This window comes from Penicillium macrosclerotiorum, assembly GCF_028827735.1.
Source record: "Penicillium macrosclerotiorum strain IBT 26536 chromosome Unknown utg000001l_segment0_segment0, whole genome shotgun sequence".
NCBI lineage: Eukaryota > Fungi > Ascomycota > Eurotiomycetes > Eurotiales > Aspergillaceae > Penicillium > Penicillium macrosclerotiorum.
The window spans coordinates 2,090,934-2,110,275 of NW_026643081.1; the positions used below are offsets into that span (position 1 = coordinate 2,090,934).

The window sequence follows — 19,342 nt, forward strand, 5'->3', positions numbered from 1 at the left end:
CGGACAACGAGTGTGCTTCAGGCTTAATGCAGGGGACAAACAGCCACTATTTATATTGTCATAGTAGTCCACAAATGTTTCTGTGAGCTAAATATTATAGCAGATTCATGCTATCATAGGTTGTGTTCAATGGTGTTTACCCCGTGGAAGGGCCTGCCCGGTGCAATGGTGTGTGAAATTTTGGCTGATTTGGCGATCCGACTTGCAGTTTTCATTGTTGGCTTCAGGCGCGCACTTCTCAGGTTCAATACTTGATAGGCCCTCATTCATTCTATTTTTGATAGGTGAAGTGAATTGGATTGGGTTGGACGGTTGGGCGGTTGGACGGTTGGTTGGATATCAATCACCATCTCAATGCGGTAACCTTTACGTTCCAGTTCCACTTCAGTCAATCAGTAAGGGTAAAAACTCCGATGCAAAAGCAGACTTCTCCGTTTAATTCAAAAATATTGAAGAAATCCTTGAACTGCAGATGAATAGATGCCGTTCGGCTGGCAGGAACGGCAGACGCCAACGCTATTCAGCCACCGAGGACCTCTGCTTGGGGGAGCTGGAAGGAAAAAAAGAAGTTGACTTGGGAGAAGATTATGATTTAATTCTCTGGCCACACTGAATCCTCATTGCAAATTGCACGTGCGTAATTCTACCAACTTGAAGCGCCGAAAATCCCACGTCCCACCCACTACTACCCTTCCCATCAACCACCTGACCAACCCGCCGTCCAGACATACGCACCTACAACCTTTTCGTCACCATTATCTACAGCCCTACCCCACTGCCGAAATGCAAACAATGATAAAACCAAAAAAATTAGTGCAATGAGGAGCCCCATTTAGTGGAAATCATTTCTTGTCTCGTATAACTGCCTTGTTTCAGCTTATTTGGGTAATTTGTATAACTAGATATAACTAGATAGTAACCTCTATTATCTTGCGCTGCGTGTCCTTGGAAGGCAAGTTAATGTTGAGGTTGGAACCCGTCAATAGCTAGTATCGCATTCGAGTAGCGTGTGTTCGTTCTCTTTATGATGAACTTCGTCATCCCAGGCAGGAAAACTCAAAGAGGCAGAAAATTACATTGGAGAGGAACAAAAGTTCCTCAATAAAGCGCGAAACAGTTAACTCATTAAAACCAAGCAATGTCAGCTGTGTTCAAGTTCCATCAATAATTTCGACTCGGGGATCCTTATCGGTCACGTGTGGCTGACCTCAGCAACCGCTTGTTTATCGATTTCCAAATCGGGCAAACTATTATGATCCGAGTTCTTCAATTCGGCTTCATCCTTTCTCCACACTCCAACTTTCGATCGGGTTGCTCTGGTCGGAAATTTGTACAGTTTTCGTTTGCTTCATTAGCGATTTGCATTCTGGTAAGGCCGTCTTCCCCTTCATTCCCTGGGTAACCTGCCCTGCCTGGATGTGCCCGAATAGTGGATGCTCTAAGGTGTTAACGGTCGGATGGCTGCAGGGATGCCGATTTTGCAGCAACTTGATACCCTCTTCTGCACTACGCCTTAATATTTTTCTCTTCTCATGACCTTTACGATTGACATTCCCCCGGGTTACTTCCTAACGCGCCGTGGACGTTGCGACAACGACAATTGCGCCGCCGAATCTCAAAAGCGACAAAGCAGCCGAGATTCATAATGGAGGCCTTATCACCGCGCTCGACAAATCAAATGATAAAGCCAAAAGTTCATATGGAGCGCAAAATGGGGGAAAGACATGGAGTGGCCAACGCCGCGCCGAAAACTTCCTCAAGCTCCAAGAATCATGCCGACCCGCCCCCTGCGATGGTACCAGAGCCGGACGAAGGTGGAGAGCGCTACTCGATTGGTGGATTTCTGGGAAAAGGGGGATTTGCCGTCTGCTATGAAGGAACTTTGGCGCGAAACGGTCGTGTATTCGCGATGAAAGTTGTCAAGTCACAAATGCCGCAGAAGAAGATGGAGGAGAAGGTATGTCCGAAGGTCGCCCAGTTCCACCTGTGGAGATGGACTGACAGAATCCACAGTTCCGAACAGAGCTTCAAATCCACTCAAAAATGCGCCATCCATTTATTGTCCAGTTTTATCGTGCATTCGCATTCGAACAGAGCACATACGTCGTACTCGAATTATGTCCCAATGGATCGGTAATGGATATGGTTCGGAAAAGACGATTCCTCACGCTGCCGGAAGTAAGAAGATTCATGATTCAGCTTTGTGCGGCAGTGAAATATCTGCATAAAAGATTTGTTGCGCATCGCGATTTGAAGATGGGCAATTTGTTCCTTGACCATAACATGAATCTGAAGGTCGGAGATTTTGGCCTGGCTGCGATGATACTGTCAGACAAAGATGCAAAGCGAAGAAACACGCTCTGTGGAACACCAAATTATATTGCACCGGAGGTTCTTGATAAGAGCAAAGGTGGTCATACTCAGAAGGTGGATATCTGGTCATTAGGCGTCATTTGGTAGGGATTTCTAAGCCATCTAACATGGAACAGAAGCTGACTTGTCTGTACTAGTTTTGCGATGTTAACCGGATACCCACCATTCCAATCAAAAACCCAGGAGGAAATTTACAAGAAAGTGAGGAACCTCACATACGTCTGGCCCAAGGAACCGGAAAACAACTTCATTCCCGAGGAGGCGAAAGACTTGGTCAGCGCATGCTTGAATCTAGTAGACGAGGAGCGACCAGATCCTGACGATATCGTGGAGCATCCTTTTTTTAACATGTATGACGGATGTATTCCTCGTCAATTGGATCCATCTTGTCGATTCAATAAACCCATCTGGCTCAAGGACCAGGCGCCGCGCGGTGATTGTATGGTTCACGGCTACGGCTTGGATTCAGATGACAAATTACGTGCCTATGTATACCAAGTTGATGACCCTAGCCAACGATACCATTCCTGCAGGGCCGCTTTCTATTCTCTGTGTGGAGTAGGCCGGAAACCCGACGGAACCGCTCGGAAATCAGTTGGCCGCAACTGCTCCAAATCGGCCTACTCAGAGTGCGACACAGAGGATTCACGAGGACTGCGACCCATGGTTCCGTTGCCCATGGGTTTTGTTTACCGATGGCCTCATGATTTTGAGGGGGACTGGTGCTTGCTGGAGAACTCGAAGAAAGCAATCCGCTCAGAAGAGCCTGGGTTAGACAGCAGCATCTTGTCAAAATCAGCGCATCCCAACACACTTGCTGCGTCTCGAACCAATGCTGCGCTTGCGGCTGCCCAGCAGCGAAGACTAGAGTCACAAAACCATGCCGCAACTCTTCGTCAACAAGCTCGTCCAGGAATGAGCCCTGCCCGCAAGGCCCCTGGCATCGCCGATCCCTTGGAACCACCTACTGGACCATACCTGCATGCTAGAGAGCCTGATATTGCTCCATCGTCTCGCCACAATGCCGCTGCTGGTGGACTCGCCGAGCGCCCGATCCGTACGCGCAGAATGGCTTCCACTTCACATGCCCCGTCATCGCGAGATGTTGAAAAGAACGTCATTCCTCAGCTGGCAAAGTCGACAAGCATGCCGTCTGGTCTGACGATTGGAAAGACACGATCCCAATCTCGGAAGTTGGAGGCTGCCAACCAGGCTCCATCGACAACCAACGACGCCAAACTGTCTGCATTACCGGAAGAGCATCGTGTGTTGAGCCGACATACCTCATTGCGATCCTCCTCCCGTAAAGATCTGAGAATTGTCGCAGAGAAGGTTGAAAGGCCCAAAGCCAGTCCCACCGAAGAGGGATTCCCACTCAATCAGCAAGCCAGACCAGTTGCGCAGCCCAACGGTCTTGGCCGGGCGGACAGTAAATCTAACAAGGCACGGTCCAGTCTCGGACTGAGTCCGATTTTCCACGCAGATGATGCTTGTGATGATCTTCCAGGGACTGCGCTGGCGGATGTAAACACGAATTTGCGCCTTATGCTGTCCAACCTGGTCAATCATGGCCCCACCCGGCGCCGAGTCGGTTCCAGAAAACAACCGCACGCCTATGTCATTAAGTGGGTCGATTATACTAACCGATACGGGATTGGATATGTTCTGGACGATGGCAGTGTCGGGTGTGTCTTCAAAGGTGAAAATGGCCAGCCGGCGACCAGTGTTGTGGTCCGAGATGGCGAGCGACACATTCGGCGCAAGGCGCGAAGCGTTGACACTGCCGAGGGAAAGGGTATTCCCTATTCTGAAGCAGACCAGTATGTCCCTCGCACCGGGGAGCCGATTGAATTTTATGAAAACCGTGATGATAGCTTGCTCGGCTGTCGTGGTATTCGGCGGGCATTGGTATCTTGCTCTCTCTTTGACGCAAGCAATCCGAAAGTCATGAAGTTGCGGACCAACTCGGGATCTGAGTGTGAACGATCCGATGCAGAGAAGATCAAACGTGTCAAGTTGGTTGACCAGTTCGGCAAGTACATGATCGGATCACTTGGTCGCCACGGTGATGAAGGGATAACCGATGACGTGCCCACCCGTACCGGTACTCAGTTCATCAAGTTCTACCAGCGCCTGGGCAATGTTGGCATCTGGGGGTTCGGAGATGGTGCTTTTCAGTTCAACTTCCCGGACCATACAAAGCTCGTGATCTCGCCTGGTCGGACCCGCAGCTCCTCCCCATGGATCGACTTCTATCACCTGTCGCCCTCCGCAGCCCGTTACTTTACTGCCAAGGGCAAGATGCACCCGTCCGGCTTCGACACTCGCGCGGTCGCGTCCGACGAGGCAGCAACTTTCATCAGCATTGCGAGCGGCGAGTCGATCAATTCGGTTGAGGACCGCATCCGGGAGATTCTAGAAGCCAATTCGTTTGCGAAAAAGATCAGCTTCATCAAAGACGTGTTGAAGGGATGGATCAAGTACGGTCGGCTTGGCGGTCGCCCATCGCCTCCTCGTTCTGCGACTGGCGAAGACTCCGTGCCGCCTGAAATGTTCTGGCAGGGGACGCAGGAGCGCCCCGCCGCCGGAAGCCAGGGGATTAAATTTGTTTGGGTCACGGTTGGCGCGCCCGATGGCGACGGCGAGTATCGGTCGGTGTTGATGAAAGACAGTGACCGCGAGAGGAGCGAGAAACGGACTGCCATGGATTACGATCGCGAAATGGATATGCTCAAGGAGCGACTGCGTGTCATGGGCCGTGAGTAATTTGTTGCACGTGTTGCACGTGTTGCCATGTATCAGCTTGACGATGTTACGACCTTGTGATTTGATTTTCATCTTTGACCTGTTTTTGATGCGGCGTTCTGCTCGGTTCTTCTCATACGTGACGACCTGGCGTGGAGTGTGGTTTCCCGGTTTCCCAGGTTCCCAGTTTCCCTTTTCTGTTCCTGTACCTAGTTGGTGGTGATGGGGGTTAATGTTACAATTGAGTCTTTGATTTGTCATTCGAATAAGCTTGAGTATTGACAAGTGTGGACTGCTTATCAGGTTCCCGTGTGTGGGGGCATCTGGTTAGTTTGGCCAGTCTGTTAGCCAGTTTCCCCCGCCTTTGCGCCTTTGCGCCTTTACGCCTTTGAGAGTCGTCAGCCCAGATTTCGCCTGCACGCTCGGATTGCTCTCTTCCGTGTCGACGCCCCGTACGAGCTGGCAGGGACAGTCTTAAACTTTCTTCTCGAATCCGTCTCCGGTCAGATGATCTGATACTCCGAATCTGTCGCCCCGGCTTGCTATAAGAACGCAACACACGTCGCCATGTACGACCAATTCGCACAAGGCCTCTTCCCCTTCCCCTCGCAGAGCATGTTAGAGATGCAGAATCCCTCGTGCCTGCTCTATGGGCCTGGGGATGTTCGTTTGGAAGATCGGCCGTTGCCGGCCATCGAAGACCCGTACGATGTGATCATCCGTATTGCGTATGTGGGAGTGTGCGGAAGTGATGTTAGCAATTCACAGATGAGCAACAAGAACCGGATTTAGCGAGAGCCAATTTTGTTTTTCTAACAGTCCCTAGGTTCATTTCTGGCTCCATGGCGGCGTCAAGAACTTCGTTGCGGAAGACCGGCCCCTGGTGATGGGCCACGAGGCCTCGGGCATCGTTCATGCCGTAGGCCCCGCAGTCACAACTCTGAAACCCGGGGACCCCATCGCCATCGAGCCTGGCTCTGCCTGTCGACTGTGTAGTCGCTGCAAAGCAGGGAAATACAACCTCTGTCCGCAAATGAGTTTCGCAGCAAATCCGCCGTACACTCATGGCGCTTTGACCAAGTACTACAAGATGCCGGCCGACTGCTGCTACAAGATCCCGACCAATCTGACTAAGCCATTTGGGCTCGACGAAGCATGTCTAGTTGAGCCCTTGTCCGTCGCAGTTCACGCGGTGCGGCAAGTCGGGGTGCAACCCGGAGACAAGGTGGTGGTTTTTGGCGCAGGGACCATAGGACTGCTGTCCGCCGCCGTTGCTCGCGAGTTTGGGGCGAGCATGGTCATCTCCGTCGATATTAGCCGCGATAAGCTCGACTTTGCCCATTCGTTTGTCCCCAATGGGCGGGTATCGTTCTCGACCGCGATCCCGAACAGCGCGCTCTCAGCGGAGGAGAACGCTCAGTGTCTGCGTGGCATGCACCGAGATTCACAATTCACCGAGTCGGATATTCCTGGATTTGATGTCGCCATCGAAGCGACCGGGGCTGAGCTTTGTATTCAGATGGCGATTCATTCGTTGCGAGTCGGCGGCCGCTTCGTGCAGATAGGTCTCGGCAACCGGAATGTGACTTTTCCGATCTCAACGGTGTCGGAGAACGAGATTACGGTCAAAGGCTGTTTCAGATATGGGCCTGGAGATTACAAGATGGCGCTGGAGCTGGCCCTTACCAGAAAGATCGAATTGCACTCACTGATCACGAAAATAGTTCCGTTTGAGAAAGTGGTCGATGCTTGGGAGACTACGAAAAGAGGCGAAGGAATTAAAACGCTCATCCGCGGCGTAGGATTTACCGATGGGTTTGATATTGAAGCCCCCGAATATGTGTAAATATGAAACGGTAATATTAGCGGTATGGAATGGAGTTTGAACTATGTAAAATATGCTGTACACTCTAGACAGATGCCATCAATCATTAATCATTCACGGAGCAACTCTGAATATCAATACGCCCATGGAGTAGTCTGTTGAACTTGTCGATCAACGGAAGCCTCGATGTCTTTCTCTGTCGGCTCCTCTTCACGAAGTCCCTGTTTGGTTTCCAACGCTTGATTAAGATCATATGATTGAGTCAGCAAACTGACGAGGAGAGCCACCCCGGAGATTGCGCAACAAACTGCCCACACAATGCGCAGACTATCTGTGTAAGCCTCTTTCAGGTGTGTCTTGTTCGCCCCATCAGCCATGCCCTTGATGATTTGAACTAGGCCCGAGGCGTCCTGGCTGTATGCGCTGGCCATGGGGGCAAGCGCCGGGTACTTGAGCAAATTCGTGTACATGCGGTTCTGGAACACAACACCACCCACAGCGACGCCGATTGCTTGTCCCAACGCACGGAAGAAACTGAACATTGCGACTGCAATCGAAAGGTTCTCAGGCTTGGCTGATGCCTGCACAGCATATCCCAGCGATGGAAACAGGATGCCAAGCCCGAGACCCGCAACGACGTTGAGCAGAATCCAGCCCGCAATGCTAGTGGTGGGCTTCATAAGACACATCAGACCGAGACCAATAGTAGAAATGACCCAACCAAGCCAAATCGCCCAACGATAGTGACCGGTGACCGTGATCAATATACCAGCAACCACTCCGCTCGGGGCAACTGTGAATGTCTCGGGGAAGACCGCGACTCCAGACATAATCGGGCTGTATTCCTTCACAGCTTCGTAGTATAAAGGTAGATAGTAGAGGGCGCACCATAAAATCAGACCCTGGAGGACACTACCAATGAATGAGGCGGTGGCAGTGCGGTTCTGGAATATTGCTGGGGGAATAATGGGATCAGTGGCGAAACGATATTCGTAAAATGCGAAGGCGAGTAGTCCAACAGCACCAATGATCAAAGGCACCAGAGTATGCCATGAGTCCCAAGCATATGAAACTCCGCCCCAAGTGAGAGGGATCAAGAAAGAGGATAGACTGCCGACGAAAATGATTGTTCCGACATAATCGATGTGACGAAGCTTCTCTGCCAGCGAGCTTGGGACGATGGTGAGATTCAAGAAGAGAACCACAAACACGGCTCCGACGACGACAAATGGAAAATTGATATAGAAAATCCACCGCTGTGTTTAGGGAAGTGTTTGTTAGATTCATTCCCGATACGTTCGTATTTGACTTACCCAAGTCACATTCTCAGCAAATCCACCCCCGAGGATAGGGCCTGTCACAGATCCCAGACTCCACATTGCACTCATAATTCCGAAGTACTGGCCTCTGTATCGAAGGGGTACCAAGTCGGTGATGATCACCTCACTCAGGGCAATAATGCCACCACCTCCAACACCTTGTATTGTTCGCCCGACGAGCATGTAAGTGAAATTGTGACCAACTGCGGCAACAATCGCTCCAATGCAGAAGAACAAAATTGCGATTAATATCATCGGACGGCGACCGAAAATATTGGATAAAGATGCAAAGCTTGGTTGGAATACTATTTTGATATTAGCCGAGCCTTTCTAAGGTGTAAACATGCCATATTTTGAACTTGCCTGTTGAAGAAAGCAAGAAGGACGTTCCACTCCAAAAGGCTTCGATTGCAGTTCCATGAAGGGCCTGCGAAATAGTCTAGAGATTGATTAGCTCATATGTCCTGAACTCGACTCCAAGAGAGGAACTATACTCACTGGCAGAGCCACCGAAAGGGAAGTCCCATCCAAGGCAGACATTAGTGCAAGCACCGCCAAAGTAAAGAAGGCCAGTCGGCCTCGCCATCCCAGCGTAAATTTATCATCGGGTTCTTTGTGTTGGGTGATGATTGACGAAGGCCGGCTAGTAGCACCTGTTGGTTCAGGCTTCTCTGAGCTGGATAATGGATCCGTAAAAGCCATGGGAGTCTATGGCCAAAATAAAGGGAAGAATATGAACTGGTGATGTACGACTCAATTTATCATGAGTTTCCAGCAACCGCCAATTTATTTTCCGTGTCTATTCAACAACGAAAGCGCCAATGCTATCTAAATTACGGGAAGACTGGGCTATATACAGATGCAAAACTGCCCACAGTGGTGGAACAATGCCCCCAACCGGGCTTTAGAATAGGACGAAAGGTTACCCCGTCGCATATTTTAAAACCGTGACAATCCGCGAGAAGGAGGCCTTACAGCCGCATAAACGTGCTAATCCGTGGCTTTGAAGCGGTCGGAAAGTAGTCCCCATTTGGTCGAATTGCCAAGAATCGGCGGAATTCCACGCCGAAGCAGCCAGTCAGCCGGCCGTCGGCGCAAATCCTGGCGCCTGAGTGGGGACTTGCCGTGATCGGAAACTTGCCGGTCGGGTTCTTTATGGCCCAGCCCGATTGCACGGAGCTTTGAATGGGGCCATGCCGTGTCTACAGTAGCAGAAGCTTGCGTGAATCAAGAGGCGTTTGTGTTGGGCTCTGTAGCTGGAACGGGTTTCGGCATGTCATCTGGCAATCTGTTCTGACCACAATCCTCCAGCCTTGGCTTCCCGCGCTATAGGAGCTTAGAAGCTTATACGATGCCTGGGGCCAGGCCCGGTACTACAGTGCAGCCCTGCCATTGTAGTGGGTTAAAGCTTGCACAGCCACGAGATTATCACCTCGTTGTTTCGATTGAATGCAGTCAAATGTAGCTGGGTTGGAAATACGGCGTGAAAGAAAATCACATATGAGTTGATTCCCGAAAATTGTCTTTAAGACGTCATACCGCCATTTCGGTAGCTCTTATCCATTATTATTTTTTTTGCTCATCACTCTCTGTCGAATGGCTATCAAAATACATCGAGAACAGTTTTCATTTTCGATAAGACGTATTGGGAGGGACTTTCATTATCTTCATCTCGTTCAAAAAATACGTAGCTTCATCTGGAAAGATTCCATCTTGCTGATTATTTCCAGGACTATCTAGTGACACTAGGGCATCCAGAGCATAGAAGGGTTTGAAAGAAAATGAAATAGGGGACATTTTTTTCGCCTCTCTTCTGGAGAGTAGGGTCAGATATACTAAAGTAGAGCTTTCATGAGAAGAAACCCCGTTTAGCCCAGTGAAAGTCTAACGTACTGATTCCGGTGCGAACCCTGCTGGCCGCAGGGTGTTTTTCACTCATCTTTTTCAATACTCTTTGGCTGATTTTGAGGTCTTCTCCACTCCATGGACCTAATTAATCCACATCATTGACCATGTGAGGAATGGTGGCAACAAGTTTGGTCCAAAAATGGACCAGGACTGGGTATATGATGGCTAAGTATCTCTTCATACAGCTGAGATACGCAGAAAAAGCCGCCATAGGGTTTTAGGGAACAAAAAAGGGCAGTTACAGCGTTGGGTGAAATCGATGAATATGATATTCATCAGATGTAAAAAAAAATCTTATAATTTTGTCGGTAATAGGGTAGTCTAGTTTCCGTACTCACATCAAATATTTGCAACCCATGTGGTAAACTCTGCCTCTATTTCCGAAGCCGATCGAAGCATGAATCAACTTCTTTCTAGACTGTTAATTTGTCACCTGAGAAGTCCTGTATAGTCTGATGATTCAGCAAAGAGAAGATGATTCATACAATGTACTGTAAATGTCTGGATGCGGCAAAATCTGATGAGGGTAAAGGTTTCATAGGTGTAGAGATCATTCCAGGACATCCTGAGCAAGCCGTTTGCAGTGTATCGCTACTGGAAAGGATATTATAATATTTGACAGAGTCTCCAAATGTTGCAGTGACGAACAAGTTCGTTATTCATGCAACGTTAGTATAAGGGCATGAGTGATTGCTATACCAACCTATTGCTATCGATAGTCCCCCACAATAACTTCAGGAGAATATTCAGGCTAGGCACCTAGGACACACAAGGCACTAACCATTAGTGTAAAGCTGGGTCCTGATGAGGAAACAATAAGATCCTGTTTCGTCTATAGGTAATAGGTGAGGCACATTTGTTCAATTCAGTGAATTTGGTGCATAGTACTCTCTGAGAAGTACAGATGCTGCTGGTGTGACAAGGATGTCCCTAGTTTAGTCGGTTCCCGATCTGTGAAAAGTAAAAATGGGGAAATTTCGCGAAAGAAGAGAAAGAAGAAAGCAGTCAATGCCCCCAGGATACTTGTAGATAGAACTTGTGAGGCTTGACCTCCTGAAGAAAGAAGAACCAGACGGGGCTAATGATTATCCCATGCGCACTTTACAGACTCTAAGGTACACTCAGTTCACTTGTGATTACCTAGGAGGTAAGAAACCTGAGCGTACATAATCTATCTCAATAAATTAGTTCAAAAAATCTTTAGCGATCCCCCTTTCAGAGCCACCAGCCTCAAAAATATGAGCAATGTAGTATACCACACCAACAACTTCCTAGGATTGTATTTCTAGTGATATAGGGACATGTGATTTACTGCTTCCGATTAGTTTTGTCATTCTCATCCTTACGCCCCGATATCCTATCCTATAACCTCCTCCTCTATCGCCTGAACATAAAATCTCCGGTCTCGCTCCTCTTCCTTCCCCTCTTCCATTCAACTCCTGCATCTTGCAACCATTACCGCCCTACTAACTTGATTTTCGCCCTACTGACCACTGCAGCTTGGCCTTTAGTTCTATACTCCCCTTTTAATTTCACCGCAGATACCGCTCGATCTGACACCTAGCTTGTTCTCGCCTTTTAAGCTGGAACGCTATTCGTATAGGGTAGAACCAATGATGTAACCCGACATATAGCACTATTATTTGACTTTAGGTAGATACTTCTACTCCTTCACTAAGGGAGAGATTACACGGCACTATAAATGTAAAGGGTCCAGCTCGAAGTATTATGTTCCACTATTTCTGAAGCTACTTCTCTTCTGCTCTACCTACTATATTTCTTGAAGATTCGTAAGCGAATCGTTTATATTGACCCTGCCGCCCAGGGGACGTGTTCGAAACTTATTAACGAGTGATATAAGATAATCTAAGGCGGCTACAATTTGAAAATCCCGCTCATGGGTATAGATTGAAAAACCTTCGCAATGTCAGCTCCTATGCGGACTCTCATGCCGTCGGACCTCAAATCGCTTGACAGGGTTCAGGATTCCTCGTACAGAAACCCTAGAGGAAAATGATAGTATGATAACATATAGGCGGCCAAGCACCGAGTTCGCTACCCGATATCTGTCTAACTATTATAATAATACATGATTTTGTGTATAAACAAAAACGTTATCGAGATAAGAGAGATGGCAACAGAATACTAGATATATGCCTGTAGGTATATGCTGATCAATGCTCAATCAGAATGTTGCCGGCAGGGAATACGGAGCGTATGTATCGTATTACAAAATTTTCCTTAGTTTAGCGTTGGCCCCCAACTATTCTCCACTCCTGCTGTGCGGGGTCTGATGAACCCCTGTCCAATTTTCATTCAGGATATGATGCTCTAGTTGAATCATGCTCTTGCACTTATTTTTTCTCCAATTAAGGCTCCCACACAATATCTGGATATTTACGCGGAAAGAGACTAATGTTGTCGAGGAATAGGTAAGGTTTGCGGGAGTCACAGGACCTGTCTGATTTGTTTACATACACCACTTAGATCTTGTCACGTGCTAGCAGTGTGACCTCAGTGTTCAGTGTGCATTAGCATGGTCTCACCTTATGCACAGCTATTCCGCATGTTCTTTGTCATTGCGAATTTGGTTGGCTAGCAAGACAAGCCTAGGCCAAGCCGAACAATATGAGACTGAGCTCGCGATTGGTTAGTGGAGACCTATGCTGATCGATTTTACCATCCTACCAATAACACGTGCTACATAGGCGCTGATTGACGGAGTGCGTCTCCTTCATTCCGCTAGTATGTATATGGACGCAAGCGGGTAAAAAGCCTCAAAATAAGATTTTTGTACAATTCTATTGCTCTTACATGCTACCTCGAGTTACCGTATATCCCCAGCCTGTTCCATACTTCAGTGAATGAAAAGATAACCAGTGTTATAGGTAGTGGATAGAAACATATGGGATCAAAAAGAGGGGATAAAAGTCGGACGCTCTATAATTCACTGGAAATCCTATATATTTTAGTGACACGGAGGGGAGGGGATTAGGGGCGGTTATTTGGGAAGCTCGCTTCGAGTTCAGATAGCCAAATCCTAAGATAGTCTGTTTTCATTTAGATTACCATACAAATCGTCACGTATGTATGACATCTGGCAATATCACACAGAGGGTCCACTCTGAAATCTTTGGGGCCTTTTTCTCTTCAGTCCATTGCCTAGTGTATTGAGCCCCTAGGACCGCGCTAGCGTAACATTTTTTCTAAAACAAAAAGAATTGCTATGTGCGCGACTGCACGGAAACCAACCCTCCATCTCTATCGTCATGCTGGCCAAATTCGAAAAAATTTGGCAATGTGTCCTATATTGTCTAGTGATACAAGCTAGTATACTGCCAGGTACGCTAGCTTCACAATGCTACTTCAGTGATGGGACAGCAGCAACGGATGAAATGCAGCCTTGCTTTCCAGAAAAATCAACAAGTGCTTGCTGCTCCATCAATAAATCAGGAAATCAAGCAAACGATATATGCACTTCAACAGGGCTTTGTTTAGCGCAAGTCAGCCCTTATACAGGGCTCTTCCTACTCAATGCATGTACAGATGAATCATGGGGCTCCGATTGCCCTCAACTGAACAAAACGCTTTGTCCTGTTGGTATGAAGTCTGAAAAAAATGGGTCTTAGAGAGCTATCTAATCTAACAAATGCAAAGGTACAACAATGAAGGAAAGCTTCGGTATACATGTCTTGCCATGTCCCGCAGTAAAAGGTGGTTTGAACCATTGGTGCTGCAGCATCAGTGGCAGCAATTGTTGTGACAATGCCTTCTTACTGGATGTGGGAACAGTGATAGAGTCCACTAAATCTTCCCAGACCAGCTCTTCCACCCAGGCTCTTACCACTGTGACGGTCTCTCCCACCCCGGCCCTTGTCACCACGACGGTAACAGCAAGCGCTGATAACATGAGTGAGAAGAGCTCAAATTCAAATTCAAATTCAAATTCAACTTCAAGTTCAAGTCTCGTCACGATCGGTGTTGGAGTAGGGTTAGGTGCTTGTCTCGCAGGGATGATAGGCATCGTGATCTTTCAAAATCGAGTCTATCAGAAGAGAGTACGAGAACTCGAGGGACAAAAAGCAAATCCTATCCTTGGAAAGAGAGCACGAGAGCTCGAGGGATGTATGCGTGAAAAGCAGATGGTTCCAGCAGAACTACCATACAATCCCCGCCCTTCCTTGTTCGAGCTGGGAAGAAATAGTCGGTCGCGACGGTAAAAATCCGACTCAAAGCTGGTAGAATAACGAGTATCTGTGCCCGTATGGAATTTCTAGATGTATGTGATGAGTTCCAAGCGTAATTTATTGTTTCATTATCGGATTTTGTGCCTGCACGTCACTTACACTATAATATTTGAAATATGGGCCTGACAAGGAGAACCCACTGACATCTGGAGGATTTGAAGCACTTGAACGATATGATCTTGAGGGCTAGGAATAAGGTGGGACATGTGTGAGATCACCCTTCAGGAGCGAGGAACCCACCACGGGTGGTTTATGATAATTCAAATGAGGGCTTCAACGACTAATCTATTTCACAAGAGGCTTCATGTATGAATACTCGGCTGATCGTAAAGCTTTTTTTTTGTATGTAGCAGGAATAACCTTCTTTCGAACACCCCGAAATTCGCTTGTTTAAATCCTAAGCCAGCTTGACTGCTGGCTTACAATAACATGGGTAAATATGAAAGAGAATATGGAAATGAAATTCGGATGCCCCCAACGTGCGAAAAACAGTCAGAACTTCTTTACAATCAAGAGTTCTGGATCGGGCGTATCATGTTGACTTGTGTGTATCCAGGAAACGGAGAGAACGAACCATCTTGAAGCTGGAAGCCATATTTTTCGTATAGTGGTTTTCCATCCGGTGAGCTGGAGAGATACACCTCTACGCCCTCTTCGTCGGCGCGAGAGAGACCCCATTTCAATAGCTTGGAGGCAAGCCCGCGACCCTGATAGGATGGGTGGACTGCCAGCATTTCAAGATCTGTTTAAACATCAGCCAGATTCTGTGTATCCCGATGGCCCAGTGATTGGTATAAAGATGGAACTTAAAAGAAGACCGCATTTCCGAACTCTAGAAGTACGAGCACCAAAAAGCAAAAGAATGTGAGGAATGGAGTTGATAAAGAAACCCACGTACAGTAATGAGGCCTGTCCTTCATCAGCTCTCCATGATCTCTATCCATTCTGCCAAAGAACCGATCGCACAGCTCGTTGTCACTGCTCACGGGCCACTGCATAGGAGTCTCGGGGTGGGATTCCTGATCGGCACCAGATGAGGACAGTGGCCGTCTCCATTTCGCGAACGCTACGGGCACCTCGGGATTTGACAAATCTGTCACTTTGAGAAAGACTTCATGTTGCGCGAAATTGTCGCCTCCAAGCATGTTCTTGATCATCCAAGCATGTACATCCGGGTTGACCGGAAACATTGTCCTGTTGAAGTCATCTGAGAACGCGGCGAAGAAGACCTCGGCGCGGTTCGGCGCATCGGCTGGGTCGGCAACCTGCAATTCGAAAGGCATCTTGGTGCTATTTTGGGAGGCTTTAGTGGAGGCCAAATTTTTTCCGATGGAGTTCAGATCGTAAACTCGAGATTCAGGCTTGGCCTGTTATTGTCTTGGGCGAGTTGCAGTTCTTGGTGGCCAGAAGCCAAGAGAAATGTGGGTCAGGGTCATGACAAAGTTTTTCTATTGCGAATGAATGTACGGACAATGGGGGTCAAAAGTAATTCTCCACCCACTTCTTCAACCATCGAATATACGTATATACGTATCATAAAAGCCCCACAGGGTATACTCCATTACGTTCTCATGCCTCAAGTCCTTTGCCTCTCCAGCCATCGAGATCTTTTCATCGATAGAAAATAGTGCCAGCGTGGGAAAGGCTTTTTTGCAGCTTAGAATCATGGTTGCCCCTCTCCTACAATATGATTTATCTGTTAATCGACATAAATAGAATGTACAAACATTGAGACTTTTGCAGCTTCACCGGATTTTAATCGCAGAGAGATGCCCACACCCCTGCTGCTTGAGCTTTTCAATTAAAATCGATTCGGAATTGAGTTCTTCAGATCTACAATTGTAGCGAGATGTTTGAACCTGCTGCTTCTCCATCCTTTAATTGAAATGCGAATAGAATCGATTTCGCTGGTATGTGAGCATTGCCGATTCCTCAAATGTCGAATTGTTTTCTGATATTCTTTATTCTCCGCCTTGACGCTTCTCAACAGCTTGAAGGCCAGAAGATGAGCACTGAGCTGAAGCAGCGCTCCATCCGGCATATCCATTGTCAGAAGGTCCGATACGGGTTCGAATCAAAGCCTCGTACGCAATGGCGTTAGATTCCGGGGCTGCATGAGAAGGACGTGGAAGGTGGGGATTTCAACTTTTGTATTCCGCAAGGGTTCGGTCATATGCGGCGCGGATTTTCTGCCGAATCATTAGCGAAGAAATTTTGAAGCAAGTGCTGACTCACTCATAGGAGGAATAGTACGACTAGAAGGAAGATTGGATGTGGACTAGTGTGCAGTAACCGGAACCTCAAAAGCTTTGGCCAGAGTTTTGAAAGGACCAAAGACTTGCTCACTCATCTCCTCCGGCCAAGCCTCTGTAAACGCATTTCTATCCTCTGGGGTTCCCATCACAACGCTGTCACGATACAGGCTTGAAAGCTCTCGAATGAAAAGAGGAATCCGGATGAGGTCGAAAGCATCACCAAGGAGGATGGGTGGAATCTGGAAAGTGCATACCAACGTCGAAACTATATCGAATCAAATCTGAAAACATACCGCCTCACAAACAAAATGACTATCACGGCAGCGAGCACAGGCCTTAGACGCTGCTGCATCCTGTATGTAACCAACTGGAAAGGGTCCACCCTAGTGATCATGAATTGAAATACGGAAGCACTGCATACACTCATGATGAATGATAAAGCATCTTCACCAGATTAGTGGAACAAGCAATGGAGGGAGAACCGGGGGTTGCCATTATGAATTAGGAATGAAGCAGACACATTTTAGAAGTGTTGTAACAAGAAAAAAAAGAGAAAAAAGAGAAGTTGTGAAGGAGAAAAAGTTGTTGATGGAGAAATGTAAACAATAAATGAAAGAGAGTAGGGGTCCAAAATGGGAACATGATACTATCCAAATGAGGAAGAAACGTCAGAGTATCATGACATGTCGATCTGTGGCAAATTAAGCTAATTTTGAATATTAAATTATCAGGTATTTAAACATTAAACATGAATCGATATCCACGACCTGCAAAATCTGCATGTGTAAACGGTCTGAGTGGACGCCTGCAAGATGTTCATGCTCCGTTCAATAAAGTGCTATAGACATTAAACACCAACCGCTTTGCCCATGATGTTAAAAATAAGACATATTTTGCAAACTTAGGTGGAAAGGGAGAATCAAGACACAGTTGAGCATATCCAACATTGTCTACCGGGTCTGGTTCTGCATGATCATATGATGATGTTGTGACAAAGAACATAGCATGTCCAGGTAATCAGCCAGCTGAGCATTCCGCTTGCGGGAAACTCCAAAGAGCAGGCGGCAAAAATGAGCAAAAAAGGGTATCATCGCTCAGTGTTTTTCAATGACTGGCTCAGGAACAGTGATCGGGCTCACAGGCTCTTCTTGTTGAGGGCTCATCGCATTCACATCAGAACGCCGAGTGGGAACGATGGACTGACGATGACCACTGAGTTGATGCGAGGGAGGCAAAAGCGAGCGACGAATACGGGGATCATCAGGTTGTTGTGTTTTAGCATCACCACTGCTCTTGGTAGTTTCCATCTCGGACTTGACACTCTGGTACATGCTTTCCACGATAAAAACTTCTTCCTGTACATCGAGATCGCAGCCAACCAAGCAAAACTCTCGCTCGCGTTGCTCAATATATTCACGAATGTTTTTCCATTTGTTCTGATAGCTCTTCAGACGATCTGGAAGCCCGGAGCCGCGCAGGTATGTCAGAACGCCGGCCATGATAGTGTTGATCGCGCCGAACGCTGTGATGGCAGAGTGTGGTCCACTGGCGGCGCCGAGGGCGGTCAATGCGGCAGCGACAACAATTTGAATACCAAGACAAGTGTTGATCAGGTAGTTGAAGAAGGTGTATGCTCGCGCAGCCTTGGACTCGTTGTTCACAACACGTGTGTAGATGCCGACGTTGGGCGCACTGCGCAGTAAGTGTCCAGCTTGAGTGAGAGCGGGAACACTATCGATACCAGTCAAGGCGCGGAAGATAAGAAGCTTGTCGTTTGGCGGAATTAATGAGTCTGGATTGTTGGTCGAGGTGGTGAACCGTTTCCCTTGTTCTTCGTCCGGCATGCCATTGCTCTGACTCCCGAACATCCCGCTATTCCGAGCCGCGGTGGCAGCGGCATGAGCAGCCATAGGAGGGTAGCGCTCTCCACGGTCAAGAGCAGCTTCGATCACACGCCGCAACAGGCCTCGGTCATTCGCCCTGGGCTCCGACATGGTTCAGAATCTGATGGAGAACTCTATGGTGGGAAAGAGGGAAGTAGATTAGGGTCGACAAGAAGGCGAGTCAAAAAAGGGAGGTGTGCTTCTAGATTTGTAGTTGTGAAAACAAGGGTCGGTGACCCCGTCATCAGGCTGTTTTCTTCCTTTCTGTCAATGGCTGCGTTATGCCCGCCGCTACAGGTGCAGATGACACCGAGTTTAGTGCACATTTTAGTCCTCCGCCAAGACCTAGTTTCAAAGCCCAAGCTTGCGTTCAGCGCAACTTGAGGACTGATATGCGTGATTTGCTACTCGATAAGGCAAGCATTGGTGGATGAAACCTGCAGGGTCTGACAGACAGGCGGATACAAGAAACCCCCGTCCTAGAATCTGACAGGTTGGAAGTCTGAGCGAGCGGATCGCGAGTGGTGACCCGCACACACGGGCTGAAGATTGTAGGGGTGGACAAGTCTCCGAGGCGAGCGAGATGACCCCGAATGGAACTCGACGCAGTTTTAGTTCACGCGTGGCGTTCAGTCTGGACGGGGATCTGCACAAAGCGCGGACGGAAAGTAGACAAGAACGGTGGAGTTGGCCTGGGGCCACCGAGGGAATCATGAGTCAGGATCTTGATCCGGCCTCATGGGAGTATGTCGATCGATGGGCACGAGCTCTGTTGCCGGCCCGATTC

General features: G+C 48.1%; 7 protein-coding genes across 7 annotated transcripts; 2 read left to right on the forward strand and 5 right to left on the reverse strand.

The window, feature by feature from the left end:
* Positions 1 to 1,645: 1,645 nt before the first annotated feature.
* Positions 1,646 to 5,139, forward strand: N7462_000696 (CDC5/polo family serine/threonine-protein kinase; the record flags this gene model as incomplete). Its single annotated transcript, XM_057072422.1, has 3 exons — positions 1,646 to 1,957; positions 2,014 to 2,456; positions 2,511 to 5,139. 3 exons carry the CDS (start codon positions 1,646 to 1,648, stop codon positions 5,137 to 5,139), a joined length of 3,384 nt encoding a protein of 1,127 aa, XP_056938952.1.
* Positions 5,140 to 5,685: 546 nt separating this feature from the next.
* N7462_000697 (NAD(P)-dependent alcohol dehydrogenase) lies at positions 5,686 to 6,964 on the forward strand (the record flags this gene model as incomplete). Its single annotated transcript, XM_057072423.1, has 2 exons — positions 5,686 to 5,871; positions 5,945 to 6,964. The coding sequence occupies 2 exons, from the start codon at positions 5,686 to 5,688 to the stop codon at positions 6,962 to 6,964; spliced, it is 1,206 nt and encodes a 401-aa protein (XP_056938953.1).
* Positions 6,965 to 7,077: 113 nt separating this feature from the next.
* On the reverse strand, positions 7,078 to 8,964 carry N7462_000698 (uncharacterized protein; the record flags this gene model as incomplete). Its single annotated transcript, XM_057072424.1, has 4 exons — positions 7,078 to 8,199; positions 8,257 to 8,567; positions 8,626 to 8,701; positions 8,761 to 8,964. The coding sequence occupies 4 exons, from the start codon at positions 8,962 to 8,964 to the stop codon at positions 7,078 to 7,080; spliced, it is 1,713 nt and encodes a 570-aa protein (XP_056938954.1).
* Positions 8,965 to 10,504: 1,540 nt separating this feature from the next.
* On the reverse strand, positions 10,505 to 10,734 carry N7462_000699 (uncharacterized protein; the record flags this gene model as incomplete). The annotated part of the gene is made up of 2 exons (XM_057072425.1): positions 10,505 to 10,583; positions 10,604 to 10,734. The coding sequence occupies 2 exons, from the start codon at positions 10,732 to 10,734 to the stop codon at positions 10,505 to 10,507; spliced, it is 210 nt and encodes a 69-aa protein (XP_056938955.1).
* Positions 10,735 to 14,926: 4,192 nt separating this feature from the next.
* On the reverse strand, positions 14,927 to 15,700 carry N7462_000700 (GNAT family N-acetyltransferase; the record flags this gene model as incomplete). The annotated part of the gene is made up of 2 exons (XM_057072426.1): positions 14,927 to 15,159; positions 15,316 to 15,700. 2 exons carry the CDS (start codon positions 15,698 to 15,700, stop codon positions 14,927 to 14,929), a joined length of 618 nt encoding a protein of 205 aa, XP_056938956.1.
* Positions 15,701 to 16,695: 995 nt separating this feature from the next.
* N7462_000701 (uncharacterized protein) lies at positions 16,696 to 17,099 on the reverse strand (the record flags this gene model as incomplete). Its single annotated transcript, XM_057072427.1, has 3 exons — positions 16,696 to 16,911; positions 16,966 to 17,055; positions 17,094 to 17,099. The coding sequence occupies 3 exons, from the start codon at positions 17,097 to 17,099 to the stop codon at positions 16,696 to 16,698; spliced, it is 312 nt and encodes a 103-aa protein (XP_056938957.1).
* Positions 17,100 to 17,766: 667 nt separating this feature from the next.
* On the reverse strand, positions 17,767 to 18,666 carry N7462_000702 (uncharacterized protein; the record flags this gene model as incomplete). The annotated part of the gene is made up of 1 exon (XM_057072428.1): positions 17,767 to 18,666. The coding sequence occupies one exon, from the start codon at positions 18,664 to 18,666 to the stop codon at positions 17,767 to 17,769; it is 900 nt and encodes a 299-aa protein (XP_056938958.1).
* Positions 18,667 to 19,342: the final 676 nt, after the last annotated feature.